Source organism: Cyprinodon tularosa, unplaced genomic scaffold (genome assembly GCF_016077235.1).
Source record: "Cyprinodon tularosa strain WSP-4 unplaced genomic scaffold, ASM1607723v1 ctg724, whole genome shotgun sequence".
In the NCBI taxonomy this organism is placed as follows: Eukaryota; Metazoa; Chordata; class Actinopteri; order Cyprinodontiformes; family Cyprinodontidae; genus Cyprinodon; species Cyprinodon tularosa.
The window spans coordinates 306390-325058 of NW_024039479.1; the positions used below are offsets into that span (position 1 = coordinate 306390).

The 18669-nt window shown below is 45.8% G+C and overlaps 1 protein-coding gene across 2 annotated transcripts in view; it reads right to left on the bottom strand.

Moving 5' to 3' along the window:
- nadsyn1 (NAD synthetase 1) overlaps nt 1-18669 on the bottom strand; it is a 49977-nt gene that overhangs the window by 2674 nt on the left and 28634 nt on the right. For both annotated transcript variants that reach the window (XM_038269221.1, XM_038269220.1), the window contains 14 exons: nt 17894-17945; nt 17733-17821; nt 17471-17588; nt 14490-14621; nt 14341-14412; nt 10162-10283; nt 10036-10084; nt 9868-9970; nt 8052-8220; nt 7792-7927; nt 5673-5779; nt 1256-1387; nt 1114-1183; nt 559-687 (listed from right to left, as the gene is read on the bottom strand). In XM_038269221.1, coding sequence (XP_038125149.1) covers nt 559-687; nt 1114-1183; nt 1256-1387; nt 5673-5779; nt 7792-7927; nt 8052-8220; nt 9868-9970; nt 10036-10084; nt 10162-10283; nt 14341-14412; nt 14490-14621; nt 17471-17588; nt 17733-17821; nt 17894-17945 — 1480 coding nt within the window. The remainder of the gene's footprint in view (nt 1-558; nt 688-1113; nt 1184-1255; nt 1388-5672; nt 5780-7791; nt 7928-8051; nt 8221-9867; nt 9971-10035; nt 10085-10161; nt 10284-14340; nt 14413-14489; nt 14622-17470; nt 17589-17732; nt 17822-17893; nt 17946-18669) is intronic.

The following is an 18669-nucleotide window of genomic DNA, read 5'->3' on the forward strand; positions in this document are numbered from 1 at the left end:
GATGACGGAGGAGACTCATCCACGACCTCCGACACTAAACTCTTCTCCTCTTGCATGTTTTCGCTGTCCATAGCGTTCCTTGACAATGTCGTTTCTAAGTCACCAATTTAGTGCTACTTGGTCACAATGGAATTTCCCATTGGGAACCTACTAGCACTAAGTTGCTAACTGGTTAGCAAGATGCTTCCGACAAACCAGCCACAATCAAAAAGCTTGCAAACCTTCCGCCACAACAATCGACCAACCACATTCATTTTATTTACTAGTGTAAAGTTGGGCACCACTCGGAAGAATTCGGAAATGCAACTGTTTGAACAGCCGCTTCCCTACGATTTTAACGCGGGTCGCTAGTCGAGTCGTTTGACTCGCCAGTGAGCTGTTCCCACTGCCACTTAAAGTCGACTGGTCCCGGGTTTTTCTACCTGTAGGAAAAAGGTGTAAAGTTGCAGGATCCCGGGCCTCAGGAACTGGAATTCTTCAGAAGCACTTCAGTGTCTGAGACGTTCATCCCAACAACACTAGTTTAGCTAGCAGCACTGTGTCGTTGGCAGGACTAACCTCAGTTGGAGACAGGACGTCCCTCCAAATATGGATGAGCTTGCAGAACATGCTGTAGGGCCCACATTTGGAGATCTTCCTCAGCCTCCCGATGACCGATAGCTCTGAGTAGGTCATCCCCATGTCTGCCTGAGGAGAGAGGTTGCAGTCAGAGCATCAATCACTGCTCCCCAAGGTGGGGGGGACTCAGAGAGCCAATTTCACTGGAATGTAGAAGGCTGCAGCAACAAATATAGATGATTATTACATAGATGGACTCATGATGCTAGAGTTATGTTTCCCCTCCCAGTTCAGCCAGTAACACCACCAGCAGAGGATGTTCTCTCTCTACAGGTTCTTCCTTCTGTCCAGGAATACAGCTTCACATACCGTCCCTGATTGGCTAACGCAATGCTAACTGACAGAGCGGTAAACGTCCTGAATCTCTCAGTATAAAACGTCCTGAAGTAAATCCTCCTACAAACTGAGATCATCAGTCACATGAGGCCTGAGGCCACGCCCCCTACCGGTACAAACACTGCAGCCAACCAGTTGGGTGATACCTTCATGCTGTACCTCATCTGTCTGTGAGAGCTTTCCGTCTGTCTGAGGCTCCAGCTCAGCAGTAGGTGGAGCAGCCAGGATGCTGCGGAGAACAGAGGCAGGCGTGAGGCTCCAGCCTGGAGGAGGAGGACGGTCTGTCCGTCGCTGGGCTTACCCTGTCAGAGCGCTGAACTGGAACCGTTCTGCACAGTAAGCCAGGAAACTCTTCAGGTCCGTCTTGCTGATTCCTCCTATGGGGTTAATATCTGCGCTGGAGCAGTCGTACTTGGTGAAGTATCCTGTCAGACTGAGCAGCAGACAAACAGACGTGGAGCGACTTATTCTGAGATCAGGTGTCCATGGACATCACTGCCTGATCAGGACCTTCAATACATCAGTCAGAGTTAGCGATTAGTCAGAATCCACTCCCAGGTCCTGCTGGGGAGCCTGGGGGACAGCTTAACGGCGCTCTACAACAAAACACGAACGTCTGAAGGTTTCTCTGCATCCATCCGATGGATGTTCAGCAGCAACATCTGTCCTTATCGCCAGTTTCTAGCAGAGCTTCCAACCAGGGTTGTTTTAGACAGCCATCTTAGTTCTAGTCATCAGGATGAAAACTATTATTAGTTTTAGTCACATTGTAGTCATTACGATATGGGACACTTTTAGTCGGTTTTAGTCGACTAAAACTAGTTTTAGTCAGTTTCATATTGCAAAAAAAAGTAAACCTTTACAATTTGGAATACAACCAGATTCTATCCCAGAATGACAGCTCTATTCTAGATGCTATAGCTGGGTATAGAATGCTGCTGTGCAGTTCATCACTGCTGTTGACCAGAACATTTTGATTTATAGAATTCAAATAAACTCTTTTATAAATTAATGCCCAAGTTTATAGAAAGGTGTCTAAGAAAAGCTGTGAAAACAGCAGATCTATTTCAACACACTCATTGATTAAAATAGCAGACAGACAAGCAAACAAAATGACCAGTAAAGGAATGGTTTTAGATCTATGTGGATTTATAGAATTCAAATAAACTTGTTATGGAACCAGGAACCTATGTTCCTGTATTTGATTTTTAGCATTTTCGTTTTTACTTTCTGTAAAGTGACCTTGAGTGTCTAGAAAGACGCTGTAGCATAAAATGTATTATTTTTATTAGCAGTGATGGGATTAACGGCGTTGAAAGTAATGGCGTTACTAACGCCGTTACCTTGTTTTAGTAACGAGTAATCTAATTAATTACTTTGACTGTAACTATAACGCAGTTACAATTGCAGACACCCCGTTACTGCGCGTTACTCAGGTCGCACAATGAACCTTTTTTCATGATAGGACTCGTGCGCAGCTGCGTGAAGCTGACACCCCACCCACGTCAAAAAACTCTGCAAATAGACTGAATGGTTAGTGCAACGTTAGTGCAGATTTGTGCAGAAAAAATATTGTTTGTGCTACTTTTGTTTAAGAGATATTAAAGATTATTTTTAGGTCATCCAGAGGTGCGCGCCTTGTCATGAGAGAGAGGAGGATGAGAATGGCTGATGTATAGTGAGATTCCGTCTGTCAGTTGGTTAGGCGGGTGTTTCCGCTGGTGGGTGTTAACGTACAGCACACACAGAGAGATAGAAAGGGAGTGAGGAGGATCCAGCAGCAAAACAGCGTTTTCCTGATGGAAATACCGGTGTTACGTTGAGCTGCGTTTCCCCATCACATACGGTTTCCCCTGCATCTCCGCACAGCACAGGAGGCAAGAGTCACCGCGCAAGCGACAGGAAACGCGCATGCTCGCTAAAGGCGCACAACAGTCGCCCTGTGCTCGCGCCACAGGAGAACTATGGAGAGCATGAACGATCAAATGATAGCCTATATGGAGAAAGGGAGAAATCTGGATGGATGGATGGATGGATGGATGGATACTCTGCCTTCTTCAACCTACTGTATTTTTTTATTTTAAACATTATTTGATGGCCTTTGTGGCAGGGATGGAGATCCATATTTTATGTCACACACAGAGTATAGATCTAGATAGATAGATAGATGTTGCAGTATCTATAACAACCCAAACACACAGGATTTCAGAATTAGACATCCCCAGTTATTAATTTCATATACTCACCAGATCTGAATGCCCTGTTAAAAAACTTCACATCACGTTCCCCCCTGATGTCATTTACGTTGAGTTGCAATAAATGCAAAACTCTCTGCAGGTTCTTGTCTTTGTCGTCCGCTCTATTCAGCTGGCTTTGGAAACACACGGCGAGAAGGTGGGGGCTGGGTGGTGAGGGTTACGGGGGCGAGAAACGTAAAAGTAACGCAATAGTTACTTTTACTAGTAACTAGTTACTTTTATTGTGGAGTAACTCAGTTAGTAACTCAGTTACTTTTTGGGAGAAGTAACTAGTAACTATAACTAATTACTTTTTCAAAGTAACGTGCCCAACACTGATTATTAGACATCCAAGGTTCCCAAAGATCGACTAGGAGTTGTGCATTACACACAGATCAATAAAACTCATTACTCCAAAAAAGTAGATTTAAATTCATAATCTTGATATAGAAAAATACAGAGAGAACCTCCATAATTGCCTTGCATTGCCATGGCAACCCACACATAAACTAAATGATATGTTAACTAAATTGTTGAAATATTTAAAGGAAATAGAGAAAAAGTTTTATTGATTGAATACAAGGAAACATTTACATCATATACAAGCGAGATAAATATTTAAAGATCTATGAACCTTTTCATCTGGATCTTTATCCAAAAATTAACAGAATGCAATGAAATATTTTCTTTGGATATTATTTAGGGATTCCTTTTGATCAGCCACATATAGTTTATTAAGTAGCGATGGAAGAGCCATACTGCTGAGAGCGATCCATCAGAGAGGAGCGTGAAGCGCAGACTGTGATCTGCACGCAAACACATTTCTGCACAAGCACAGCTGGAAGAGCAGAGCACTTTGTCAGAGTTGAACAGGCAGTACCGGACCATGATGATCCATGATCAACCTGTGCAGCATGTGCAACGCTGGATAGCAGGTGAGTGGCAGGATCAAACAGGATGCAGCTGCTATACTGCTCAGCGGATTACAGGACGATGATGCATTTTAAACGTCTGACAAACAACCTGCTAATTTTTATTTAGTCTTCTCGACTAAAACTCAAACCTATGACTAGTCATGTTTCAGTCATCAAAGATCCACGTTTAGCTCGGCAGTTTTCGTTAACGTCATGAAAAAAAGTGTCAACGAAATGACTTTGTCATTGTAATGGTTGACTAAACCAACACTGCTTCCAACTGTAAGAGGTTTATGTTCTTTCATTCTCTCCCTCCCTCAGCAGTTTGACATTCTAACATTTTCTCTCTGTCTAATCTCTGGTTTCCACCTCTATTTAATAGATGCTTCTGTTACTCTGCTGCTTACTTTCTGTCTGCCCACCTCCCGCCTGCCTATCTCCATGTCTCTGCCAGATCCGTCCCGGAAGCACGATCCATCCTGCGCATGTGCGAACAGATATACATCCGGGTGTCCATAGATAATGTACTTATGGTACTAAAATGACTACTACTAATACTTATCCATAACTCACTAAAGAATGTTAACACACATCTTAAAAAATGTTTTGTTACTTTCGTGAGACAAATATAATGCTTTTTACATTTTCTTCATTTAACTCCTCTGACGTTATCATCAGACGTGCTCAGAGCAGTCTGGCAAAGTAGGATTAAACCATGTTTATCTGCATTTTAGTTGTTTCTGTCTTTAGATTACACACTATATAGCAGGAGGTTAAAACATAAGACTCAAAAAGACTTGATTTAGGTTTAAATCCAAAGCTGAAAAAGTTAGCCAACGGAAGTAGCGTAGGATCCCATTTTCCGTGCAGACCGGACAGAGAGTGCTAAAACATTAAGGATTTTAAGTATTTATTTTCTCAGGAAATAAATTATTAACCTTTAACACATTATATTTTAGTATGCTGACTATTTTTGGGGAGGGGGAACGTCATTTAGGTCTTTTCAATTTAATAAAATTGAGGACGACCCGGATGCATATCTGGATGCGTAAATTAGCTGATGGCGCGTGCGCAGAGCGGATCGTGCTTCCGGGACGGATCGGGTAGTGACACAGCCCACCAGCCTTCCTGTTTATGATGCACATATACTGCTCAGGCCAACATTAAGCCTCTTAACAGTGTGGAGGACAGGTCCGGTCTAAGTTAGTCCAAATCTGGGCGCCAAACTCTGTAAAACTGGTCTTCGCTGTGATGTAGGACATTAAATATTCCAGAGGTATTAGTTCAAAATGTATTTTACGCCAACCGCAGACAGAAGGAACTTTGTCCCGGTTTTCCTTTTTTAACTCATCAAATCACCCGCCTGGCTCCAGTTTGGTCCAAACCTTGATACGATTAACCTCAAACTCTTCAGAACCAATAAACCAAAGACCAGTTTGCCAGATTTACTGCTCTCAGATAAGCTGGTGGATGTGAGACCTAATAATTGTTGCTATAGTGACCAGGATCATTGTGAGCTGCAGTCTCACCGTTCACCAACCCAGCAGTCTGTCGTTGGCAGTCATACCTCTCATCCACGTTTGCCGAGCCCAGAACCAGCAGTCCACCAGGCTTTCCACGTGCCCACAGACTCAGCTGGGCAAACAGGTAGGCCAGAACCATCCGGACCCGGGCCTGGGAGCAAAGCAAATTTACCTGGCTGAGCTAAGAGTGTTAGCATGTAGCATAGCAGAGGGTAACAAAGTGTTTCATGAGGTTTCAAGCTAGTTTATGTCATAACTGTTTGATGACAAACAGTTTCTCCCAACCCTGCATCACAGCTCAGAAAGGTTTTAGACTTTTTATCTCTTCTGAAGCTCTAGAACTCCTCAGCAGGAGGAGTTTCATTTGGTCCACCTAAGAACATGTGGTGGCATCAAATCTGGTCATCTCCACCCCTGACAGACCGGAGCTAAAAGGCTTCCTCCTTCCTTTCTTTGCTTTATTTATTTTCTTTCTGCCTGCCTCTGGTCTTAAAAGGAAGTCTTACTTTCCACTGTCACCAGATGCTTGTTCAGGAGGAAGAGCTGGCTGAGCCAATGAAATTACTCCATCAATGGGGTGTCCCTGTAGACCAGGGGTAGGCACTGTTGGTCCAGAGTGTGACTGTCCTGCTCCAAAACATCTGACACAAAAATTACCTCCTTGTCATGTCAGGGAGTTTAGCAGAAGCCGGGCCGTTTAACTCTAGACCAACAGGGACGTTCTTTTTAAAACCAAACATTCAGTTCAGGGTGTTTGGAACATGAAGTTTGATGTTGCTAAAGATCAAGATGAGCTAAATCTATTCTATTCTGTTTATTTCTATAGCTCCAATTCACATCATGTCATCTCAGGTCACTTTCCAGTTCACCAGATCATCCAGTCAGATTGATTCAAGGAAAACCAGCTGATTGCATCGACTCATTGACTCTTCAGCAATCCCTCACACTAAGCATGCTTGTAGCGACAGTGGAGAGGAAAAACTCCCTTTGAACAGAAAGAAACCTCCAGCAGAACCAGGCTCAGTGTGAGCGGCCATCTGCTGAGGCCGACTGGGGTTCAAGGAGACAGAAGCAGACATAGAAAAAGAAGCATAGATACAAAAGGCAACTGTCAACCAGCTCCACAGGCGGCCCCGTCCAGGAAACACACAGCCAGGCAGACGAGCTCCGAGCCAGCTCCCATGTCAGAGGATGAAGAGAGCACATCCAGTTAGTCACAGTCAGAGAAACAGGACTACACTGGAAAACAGGCCGAGCTTCAACATCTAGAAACAAAGGTGTTGATGGCAGCAGCACAACTGATATTTCTCTCCAGGATGGAGTCACAGCCAAACAGGAACAGACCAGATGAAGCTACTATGAGAAAAAGCAGAGAGAGCAGAACGTTAGAGATTGAACTAACAGATTCTGCAGAGTAGGAGAATAGAGATAGAATGAAGCAGAATGATGAAAAAGGGGTCCCTATGTCCTCCAGCAGTCTAAGCCTATAGCAGCATAACTATAGAGATAGCTCAGGATAACCTGAGCCACTCTGACTAGAAGTTTTATCAAAAAGGAAAGTTTTAAGCCTAGCCTTAAAAGTAGACAGGGTGTCTGCCTCACGGACTAAAACTGGTAGTTGGTTGCACAGGAGAGGAGCCTGATAACGAAAAGATCTGCCTCCCATTCTACTTTTAGAAATTCTAGGAAGCACTAGTAAACCTGCAGATTGAGAGCGAAGTGCTCTGTTAGGAACATAAGGAACAATCAGATCTCTGATATCAGATGGAGCTTGGCCATTTAAGGCTTTTTATGTGAGAAGGAGGATTTTAAATTCTATTCATGACATCTTGAATCATGACACCAAACGGATTGGATTCTGCTTCAAACTAAGCTAACATCAAACTCTTTCAGAGTCTGGTGGAGCAGAGCATTGCTGATATGATGCCTTGGTGCTTTAAGACTGCTGTTGGCTGAGCAGAGCTCAGTGCTGTGGCCAACCATGCTCCTCTGTAGGTGGGAAGAGGAGGTTAAAGCGAATTTAAGCTTTAGCGATGCTCCTTCTCTCACAGCTCAACAGGAAATGAACAGACTCATAGTGAAACTTTCTGATGGTTAGAGAGGCTCAGCAAACAGAGGAGGAGGTGATTGTGGTGTTGACTGAAACAGACACAAAGGTCTCACCTGAATGTTCTGCAGAGCCAGGTTTTCTCTTCTCCCGCCGCCGTTTGCACGAAACTGAGGCCATCGTCCAGTAACCAGAGAGAAGATACCAAGAATGCCTTTCACGGCTGCATCAATGTTGATGTTCATGTGTGTGCTGGAAGCAGAGCATAAACACTCAGAGAAAACCAGGCTGCACTTCAGACGACCTTTCCAGCTGGAAGAGCTCAGGTGGTTCTCCAAGCTGGACTTTAACACCCTGTTGGCCAGGTCAATGGTACCTCCCGATCTGCGCGGCCAGCTCCTGGGCCCTGCTGCACGTCTCCTGTGAGGAGTTCTCACTGGCCATATAGCAGGTGGTAAAGATGCGACCACACAGCTCCTTTGGGCTCTGCGGTGTGTACTCCTCGTCTGCGACAATGTGGCGGACATCCTTCAGCGCCTGGATGTCTGACGGGTCATCAAGAACATGGCGGGAACAAAAAAGAACAGAGGTTCTGTAGGAGCTGCTCCAAACACCGGTACGGATGTAGAAGGTGCTCTGATAGAGCTCAGCAGAATGTTCTCAGAATTCCTCTGAAACGCTGCATTAGGTAGAACATTCTTCAGGAACAGCGTTCATAAGACCCACTGTCTACCACCAGAACCAGAAAACCTCCACCTCTCCTAGAGGAGACACCTCCCATGGCTTCCTCTAAAAGGTTTACTTTTACAACTAGTGTTGCACCGATACCAGTATCGGACGGGGCCCCGATACTGCCCTAAAATGGTGGTATCGGTATCGGCAAGTACCAACAAATAGGGCACCGATATCATTTTGAGAGCCATAAGTTTCTTCCACTATTGTCACCCACTCCTGGTAGGCAATAAAAAGTTCTACTGGATTCCCTTTGTATTAGATTTTTTCCTGCTTCACAAAGGTAGGCAGCAGCTTGACAAAGCCATGATGGCAATTATTTTACGTTATTATGGTATCAGCCGATACTGCACAGCCAGGTATCGGGGCCAAAAAATGGCATCGGTACAACACTATTTACAACTGGCTGGCAGCTGCTCTGACACCCTAAGGGTGGATTTGGTTCATTCACTGAACCAGAGCAGAGGGTTCCTGGTGAGACAGTAGAAGGTGGATAAGATTCATTTAGGAGCTGAACCTTGAAGGACACCAGACCACGCAGAAAGTTACAACCTGAGGGTGGACATTTTAAAGTTACAATCTGATGCTCTTTATGTCTTTAGGAGGACATCTGTTGAGCTGGGCCCTCAGGGCTGGGCCCCATCCGCATGGAGCTTGGGGCTGTGACCTTGGTGCTTGGACCTATCCGCATGGAGCTTGGGAATGGGACCAATCCGCTTTGATCCTGGGAATGGGACCAATCCGCATTGAGCTTTGGGCTGGGACCTTGGGGCTTGGACTTATTCGCAGGGACCTTAAGGCTGGGACTTATTCGCAGGGACCTTAAGGGTGGGACCTATTCGCAGGGACCTTAAGGCTGGGACCTATTCGCAGGGACCTTAAGGCTGGGACCTATTCGCAGGGACCTTAAGGCTGGGACCTATTCGCAGGGACCTTGGGGCTGGGACCTATTCGCAGGGACCTTAAGGCTGGGACCTATTCGCAGGGACCTTGGGGCTGGGACCTATTCGCAGGGACCTTAAGGCTGGGACCTATTCGCAGGGACCTTAAGGCTGGGACCTATTCGCAGGGACCTTAAGGCTGGGACCTATTCGCAGGGACCTTAAGGCTGGGACCTATTCGCAGGGACCTTAAGGCTGGGACCTATTCGCAGGGACCTTGGGGCTGGGACCTATTCGCAGGGACCTTAAGGCTGGGACCTATTCGCAGGGACCTTGGGGCTGGGACCTATTCGCAGGGACCTTAAGGCTGGGACCTATTCGCAGGGACCTTAAGGCTGGGACCTATTCGCAGGGACCTTAAGGCTGGGACCTATTCGCAGGGACCTTAAGGCTGGGACCTATTCGCAGGGACCTTAAGGCTGGGACCTATTCGCAGGGACCTTGGGGCTGGGACTTATTCGCAGGGACCTTGGGGCTGGGACGGGTATTGACTGTAAGCAGAAGAGACCCTTTACTCACTGCCGTCCTCCACAGCTTGGCAGAGCAGCACACACATACAGTGGACTATGCAGGCGGTAGAGGAGCTGTCAACGCCACCGCTCAGAGGCAACAGGAAGCCACTCTGGAAAAGAGGTCAGAGCCATCAAAACCCACATCATCTGAATGGTAGTGGATGTTCCTCCTCACCTGCCCGCTCCTCCTCAGGTAGTCCCACAGCCAGCAGGCTGGTCCTAAACTGAAGAAGAAAGAGGCTGAGTATCAGTGAGGCCCCACAGAGGGCCCTCTGTTAGCCAAAAATGTAATCACTGGTACCTGATCTCCTCCTCTGCTTTGTGGAGGGGCCAGTGAATGGGCTGGTGTGTGGGGAGGTAGACGTCATCAGGGTCGGATAAAGAAAAGTCCGTCTTGATCCTGTGGCAGGGGTTGTGTCCGTCCTACATGACAGCAGCTGGATCAGTCGAAAGGTACCCAGAGACAGGAGATCAACAACAATCAGCTGTGACAATATCAGAGGAATGGTTTCAAGTGATCCTGGACTTATGGGCTGCTGTTCTGTCTGCTGCATCTCTTCATAATGGGAGATAGATGCTAACCCAGAGGTCCAACGTTCCCTTTGGTTAGGGGAGAACATCATGGAACACCTGAGAACTTCTCCATCTATGACCTGAATCTGCTTGGCTAGTAAACAGTGAAACGCTCAGCAGGAAAAGTAGGTCTAGATGATGGTTACTTATCCTAATGAGTAACTAAGCCAGTAATTCAGTTACTGATGGGTCAAATAACTAGTTATAGTCCTTGATTAAAAGGACTCGATATCTGGGAACATTGCCTAACCGTGCAGTGCGGGCACAACGGGGCTGAAGAAATTTGTGGAGGAAAAATTATCCTAGAAAATATTATGAAAATAATAAAGCCTTATCATGGCCAAAAATGCCATGATTAAACATAAGCTGAAGTAATAAGATTCCATTAGTAGGAAAACCAGGGGACTTTAAAATGAACTCTGAGGCTCTTCCCTAGGTCAGAATGGAAGGATGAACCCATCATGGATAACAGTAACACTAAAGGTGACTTCAGCAACAACCTGCCGGACTGCATCTGGCTCCTTAAGAACATGCAGAATGGCTGACTCCCAAACGGCCCCTAAGCACTAATCCTAAACACTAACCCTTAACCCTCACCCTAAACATTATCCCTAGTACTCACCCTAAACACTAAACCTAAGCACTCACCCTAAACACTGTACATAATCACTCACCATAAACATTATCCCTAACCTCTCACCCTAAACACTAGACTTAGGCAGATTTAATTGTCATTTTGTTTACACAAGTGTAAAACAAAAATAAATTTAGTTTAGAACGGCTCTCTGGACAATTTCATGTTTTTAAAAAGCGCAGCCTTGAAAAATAGTAAAAAAAAAAAAAAACAGTAATATAAACATATGACTGTAAATTTACAGTTCTAACATTTTCTTTTTTTATGATAAAATATAATAAATAGAATAAAATAGAATACAATAACCCATTTAACAAAACATTCATCAGTGTGATGGCGGTGGGGAAGAAGCTGCTGCAGAACCTGCTGGTCCTGCATTGAATGCTGTGAAGCCTCTTCCCAGAGGGCAGCAGGGAGAACAGTCCATGGTGGGGGGTCATGGATGATGTCACGGGCTCGGGACACGCAGCGCTGGGATGAAATGTCTTTAATGGAGGGAAGAGGAGCCCCCATGATCCTCTCTGCTGTTCTCACCTTCTTCCAGTCTGAGGTGCTGCAGCCTCCACACCACACAGTGAGACAGCTGCTCAGAACGCCCTCTATGGTGCTTCTGGAGAAGGTGGGGAGGATGGGTGGGGGCAGGTGGGCTCTCCTCATCCTCCGCAGGAAGTCCAAGCGCTTCTGGGCCCTTTGGACCAGTGAGGTGGTGTTTCCAGTCCAGGTGAGGGTGTCTGTGATGAATGTGGTGCTGCTGACCACCTCTACAGCTGAGCTGTTGATGAGCAGTGGAACGTGGTTAGGGCGGTTCTTCCTGAAGTCCACCATGATCTCCTTGGTCTTCTCCACCTTCAGGATCAGGCTGTTATCCCTGCACCACCAGCTGCTCCACCTCCTCTCTGTAGTCCAGGTCGTTGTCGTCTCTGATGAGGCCCACCACCGTGGTGTCGTCTGCAAACTTCACCATGTGATTGGTGGTGAACCTGGGGACGCAGTCGTGTGTCATCAGGGTGAACAGCAGAGGGCTCAGGACGCAGCCCTGAGGGGAGGGGCTTAGACTGATGACATCAGAGGTGTTCTGTCCGACCCGGACTGACTGAGGTCTGTTGGTGAGGAAGTCTAGCAGCCAATAGCAGAGGGGTGTATTGAAGCCCAGCTGTTCCAGTTTGCCCATCAGATGCTGTGGGATGATGGTGTTTAAAGCTGAACTGAAGTCCAGGAACAGCATCCGCACGTGGGTGTTCTTCTCCTCCAGGTGTGCCAGGCTCAGGTGGAGAGCAGCAGAGATGGCGTCCTAAGTGGAGCGGTTCCGTTGGTAGGCGAACTGGAACGGGTGGAATGTTGGCGGCAGACTGGAGACGATGTGTTCTTTAACCAGCCTTTGGAAGCACTTCATCATGATGGGAGTCAGAGCGACAGGCCGCTAATCATTGAGTGAGGTGACCTGAGGCTTCTTTGGGACTGGAATAATGGAGGCAGACTGGAAGCATGCTAGCACTATGGATTGGTCCAGCAAGGTGTTAAAGATGTCTGTGAGGACACCAGCCAGCTGATCTGCACACTCCTTATACACCTGCCCAGGTATGTTATCAGGCCCTGGGGCCTTCCTTGGATTGACTCTCCTCAGAGTTTTCCTCACTTCAGCTACGTCCAGGTTTAGTGCCTCCTCCCCCTGGTGTGGAACGTCTTCACAGTTAGCCCCCCTCTGCATCCTCGCTTTCTCCGTGTCGCACATCTCTTCCTCCAGCAGTTACGTACCGCTGTTCCATCTGTAGAACTCAGCAGCTTTTTAAACGGTCAAAAATGACTGAATTTTAAAAATTTTTGTGACCGTAGCTTCAGCAGACGTTGGCGTTCATAGATGCGGGTTTGAAGTCTAGTCTGTATCCTATTCAGTGGCATATTATGTAAAATTATTGAAATTGCGAGAGGAGCCGTTCTTGGCCGCTGCTTTAGAGCGCCGCCGTTAATCCTAAACACTCACCATAAACACAATCCATTAGCACTCACCATAAGCATTATCCCTAAGCACTCACCCTAAGCACTAATCCTAAACACTAACCCTTAGCACTCACCCTAAACACTGAACCTAAGCACTCACACAAAACGCTACCCCTAACCTCTCACCCTAAATACTAATCCTAAACCCTAACCCTTAGCCCTCACCCTAAACAGTATCCCTAAACACTCATGCTAAAGACTAAACCTAAGCGCTCACCCTAATTACTATACCTAAGCACTCACCCTAATTACTATACCTAAGCACTCACCCTAAACACTAACCCTAAGCACTAATCTCTAACCCTAAACACTAACTAATCCAGTATTTTTTTTCATATAACTTGTAATTTTCTGTCAGTGGTATGAAGATGCAGCAAACCAGCAGAACATTTGGAGGAACGTTTCCTCCACAATTAGGCTGCTATTACACCCGCTGAAAACAATTCCAGCGTCCCTGCTCTGATGCAATCTCACTATTTAGGGGTTTAACGGTCCACTCGCCCTACCCACTACGCGATTTGGAATGGCCCTTTAATGTTCATGCATTTAGAAGATGCCTTTTTCCAAAACTACTAACAAGGTAGACACAATGTTACAGTTATTATCAATAGGACAGTAAGTTCTCTAGAGGAAAATCCTTAGTCAGAATCAGAGGTGACAGCAAAGAGAGAGAGGGAAGTGCATAAAGGGTAGCAGAGGGGTAGAGAGCTATGGGTAAGAGTTAAAACAGAAGATGTTTAACGTGGCAGAGCCTCTACGGGAAAGCGCAAATGGAGGGCTAGTGCTCAGGGTTAGTGTTTAGGGGCCAGTTTGGGATTGGACCTTCATCTCCAGAAGATCAGGGAGACGTAGATGAAAATGATGCCCCACCCCAACCCCCCAAGTAGTAGATATTTAGTAGTATTGTCTGTTAGTTATGTCGATAAAAGGATTATGCCTAAAGCTTAAAATAAAAACAACCTAAAAATTTAACTGAATGTTTAGGTTCTGTTCAGACGGGTTGGGGTGTAACTAGACCATTCTGGGTTCTCGAGGATGGATCTCTAAATGACGTGCCCCCAGGACAGGTGATGTCTAGATGCAGAGCTCACTGCTCCTCTTATTCCATGGGGGTGAAGAACAGCGAGCGCTGCTGTTCTTTAGAGAACCTGCCTGGAACTCATCAGCAGCTTCACTCTGAGGCTGAACTCACCAACAATCTGGACTCTGGAGATGAACATGGATTCAATCAGCAAAGCAGATGATGCATCCAGATGCTGCTGGATGTTTTCTAACCTTGTGAGGCTGGCAGAGCTCTCCACGGTAACTGCGGACATCTTCTAGGTCCAGAGTAGCCGTGATCACCTCCTATAACAGGCACATAGAGAAAACAGGGTGATTCCCTCACATTAGCCCGTCGGTCTAATCTGTGTCTTCATACCTACCACCTCATCCAGGGAGAACTGCGCTCCATGAGCTACAACATCTCCATTGATGGCCACCATGGCGCAGCCATCGTAGTACAGTCGGTCTCCATCACAGCCCCTCTGGTTGGCGTACAGGTAGATCCCTCCGCTCTAAAACAGCCCAACACGAGATGTTAGGGCGCTGCTCTCCTCCTGCACAGAAACTAAGCAGCTAAAGCTACACTGGGACAGAAACATCTCATCACTTAATCAGACACAGAGATTAATCTCTATTTGTTAAGAAATGTTTCTTTAGTTCAAGCTGAGACCAATGTGACATTTGTTATGAAGATACTAGAAGAAACAATAACTGAAGCAAAGCTCACATAGTTAGCCTCGGCATCAGAAATGCTATCAAACCACATTAATTACATTTAAACGGTTTAATCTATTAAAAAAATACAAATTCACGTGTTCATTCTTAGACAAATTTTATTGTCATTTTGTGTATAGAAAAAAATAAATTTCATGTTGTACAGCTTTCAGACAGTAAATGAGCAGCAGCTTAGCAGTGAGCAGTTTAATTTTTCCATCTCCAGCAGCTGCTGCGTTTCCCGCACGTCAGATGCTCAGAAGCTCCCGATGCGTTGCTTCAGCTGCTCAAAATGCGCTGCGGGGCGTTTTGCTGCGCCTTGATGCGCGTCAACCATTGAGAAACTAGCTGCTTCTCCTGCTTTAGGTCTGAACGTAGCATTAGAACAGGAGAGGACCATCCAGGTCCTAACGGTTGGTTCCTGCACCTGTCCCACACAGTCTCCTTGGTCCAACACACCTGAATCCAGCAATCCGATGTTAAGGAGGAGAAACTGGCTGCATCCAGAGCAGCTACAGGTGCTGGTCATAAAATTAGAATATCATGAAAAAGTAGATTGATTTCAGTAATTCCATTTAAAAAGTGAAACTTGTATATTATATTCATACATTACATACAAACTCATATATTTCAGATGTTTATTTTGTTTAATTTTGATGATTACAAATGACAACAAATGAAAATCTCAAATTCATCATATCAGAAAATTAGAATATTGTGAAAAGGTTCAAAATTGATGGCCCCTGGTGCCACACTCTAATCAGCTAATTAACTCAAACCACCTGCAAAAGCCTTTAAATGGTCTTTCAGTCTAGTTCTATAGGCTACACAATCATGGGGAAGACTGCTGACTTGACAGTTGTCCAAAAGACGACCATCGACACCTTGCACAAGGAGGGCAAGACACAAAAGGTCATCGCTAAAGAGGCTGGCTGTTCACAGAGCTCAGTGTCCAAGCACATTAATAGAGAGGCGAAGGGAAGGAAAAGATGTGGTCGAAAAAAGTGTACAAGCAAGAGAGATAACCGCACCCTGGAGAGGATTGTGAAACAAAACCCCTTCAAAAATGTGGGGGAGATTCACAAAGAGTGGACTGCAGCTGGAGTGAGTGCTTCAAGAACCACCACACACAGACGTATGAAAGACATGGGTTTCTGCTGTCGCATTCCTTGTGTCAAGCCACTCTTGAACCACAGACAGCGTCAGAAGCGTCTTGCCTGGGCTAAAGAGAAACAGGACTGGACTGCTGGTGAGTGGTCCAAAGTCATGTTCTCTGATGAAAGTAAATTTTGCATTTCCTTTGGAAATCAAGGTCCCAGAGTCTGGAGGAAAAGAAGAGAGGCACTTCATCCACGTTGCTTGAAGTCCAGTGTAAAGTTTCCACAGTCAGTGATGGTTTGGGGTGCCATGTCATCTGCTGGTGTTGGTCCATTGTGTTTTCTGAGGTCCAGGGTCAACGCAGCCACATACCAGGAACTTTTAGAGCACTTCATGCTTCCTGCAGCTGACCAACTTTTTGGAGATGCAGATTTCATTTTCCAACAGGACTTGGCACCTGCACACAGTGCCAAAGCTACCAGTACCTGGTTGAAGGACCATGGTATCCCTGTTCTTAATTGGCCAGCAAACTCTCCTGACCTTAACCCCATAGAAAAGCTATGGGGTATTGTGAAGAAGAAGATGCAATACACCAGACCCAACAATTCAGAAGAGCTAAAAGCCACTATTAGAGCAACCTGGGCTATCATAACACCTGAGCAGTGCCACAGACTGATCGACTCCATGCCACGCCGCATTGCTGCAGTAATACAGGCCAAAGGAGGCCCAACTAAATACTGAGTGCTGTACATGCTCATACTTTTCATGTTCATACTTTTCAGTTGGCCAACATTTCTATAAATCCTTTGTTTTTATTGGTCTTCAGTAATATTCTAATTTTCTGATATGATGAATTTGAGATTTTCATTTGTTGTCATTTGTAATCATCAAAATTAAACAAAATAAACATCTGAAATATATGAGTTTGTATGTAATGTATGAATATAATATACAAGTTTCACTTTTTAAATGGAATTACTGAAATCAATCTACTTTTTCATGATATTCTAATTTTATGACCAGCACCTGTAATTCCTCCATTAGATTCAGGTGTGTTGGACTGAGGAGGAATCTAAAGGTTGAAGGACACCTGGAACTGTCCGGGTGCTTTAGAGGCTACATGATGATCGATGCTTTACTGGCATGCTGCAGTGGTCAGGCTCTGCTTGGTGCCGGTTGTTCAAGTTTAGCCCTCTACCTTTAATCTCATATCACTATGATGTCATTAAGTCAGACAGTCCAACCGTGTTAACATGTTAACCCTCCTTTGTCCCTCAAATGAGGGACAATGTAGGGTCCAAACGCACAAACACACACTTCCAAACGCACCAAATATAGACAGAAACTAAAGTATTAACATGTGGAGATCCTCCGCTCTGGTTTTTTCATCATCATATGAAAATTCATGAAGCTAAAAAACGTTAGCAGCGCTATTAAACCGATTTTAGACTCACAATTTGGTTTGAACCTGGTTAGTGGATCAGCTTTGCTATCTTTTCCAAACCCTGAGAAGATCAGGCCCTAAATGTGCAGGAGCAGTGCAGGGTACCTTGGTGGTGGCCGACTTGATGAGGTCGACTCTTTGGTGGGCTTTACGCAGCTCATGGTGGCTAGCCGAGGAGTTTGTGAAGATCTCAACACCATCCAGCCCCATCTGAATGTGAGGGCTGAGGGAGAAAGAAGAGCCCCTCATCAGCGCTGAGTCCTGCCTTTTTTAACGTACTTAGAGGTCAGAGAACTAATGCTGATCTTGCATGCCAGGCTCAGACATCTTCTGCAGCATCACCACAGGAGACCTGTGGGACCTTTACCTGTTCGGGTTCCAGAGCTCCGCACAGATCTCCGTACCAATGCAGGTGTCCTTGGTTGACAGCACGCAGTCTCCAAACGGGACGGTGTCCTGAGATAGACAGACCCGGTCAGGACATCTGCCCACAGATGTTCAGCTGCTGGGTTCACCACGGCTGTTTACCTGGCCCGTTACCTCCTGGATCATCCTGGGCAGAAAGTACTCCTCCACATGCCTGTAGGGATCACAGAGCATGGTATAAACATGGTGGTTGGACTCAAATCATCACTGAACAGCACTAAATAACAGCGGGTAAGCATACTAAAGTCAGCGTCTCTCCCAGAGGTTTGGTGCAATGTTCCAGGAAACATCTGTTCACTTCTTTAGAGGACCACAGAAGGCAGAGGGACATCATTTTACACCTAACTCTACGTTGCTCCACTGATGACCTCCCTGGACGACACGGAGTGTAAATAATGAGGGGCTGCAGGGTAGGATAGGTGGATCCAGAGCCTCTCACAGCTCATCTGTGTCTGACTGAGAGGGCCCTACCCTGGAGGGTAGCATTGGCTAACACTCAGATACTACAGAGCCAGTCTCCTGTTTGCCACAAGGTTTGTTTCTGGGTAAAGAAAGTCATTCCAGCATTTATTCAAAATAGAGTCAAATCTGGTGGAGGATCAAAGATGCTCCAAGGAAGTTTTTCTGCCTCGATTGTTCCTAGAGTGTCCCAGAACCACAATGACTCCAAACATTCATCACCCAGAGAAAAGCTCTGGGGAGCACTGGAGACAACAGCAGCAAGAGATGGCAGAAGAAGGAGGCGCTCAAAAGACGATAGAGCTGGAAAAGTCTGCAAAAGAAGAGTGGTCTAATAGTCCAGCTAAAGGAGCTCCTCCATGGTTAGAAAAAAATGATAAAATCCAATGATATCTCTAAAGTTATGCTGCTATGGGCTT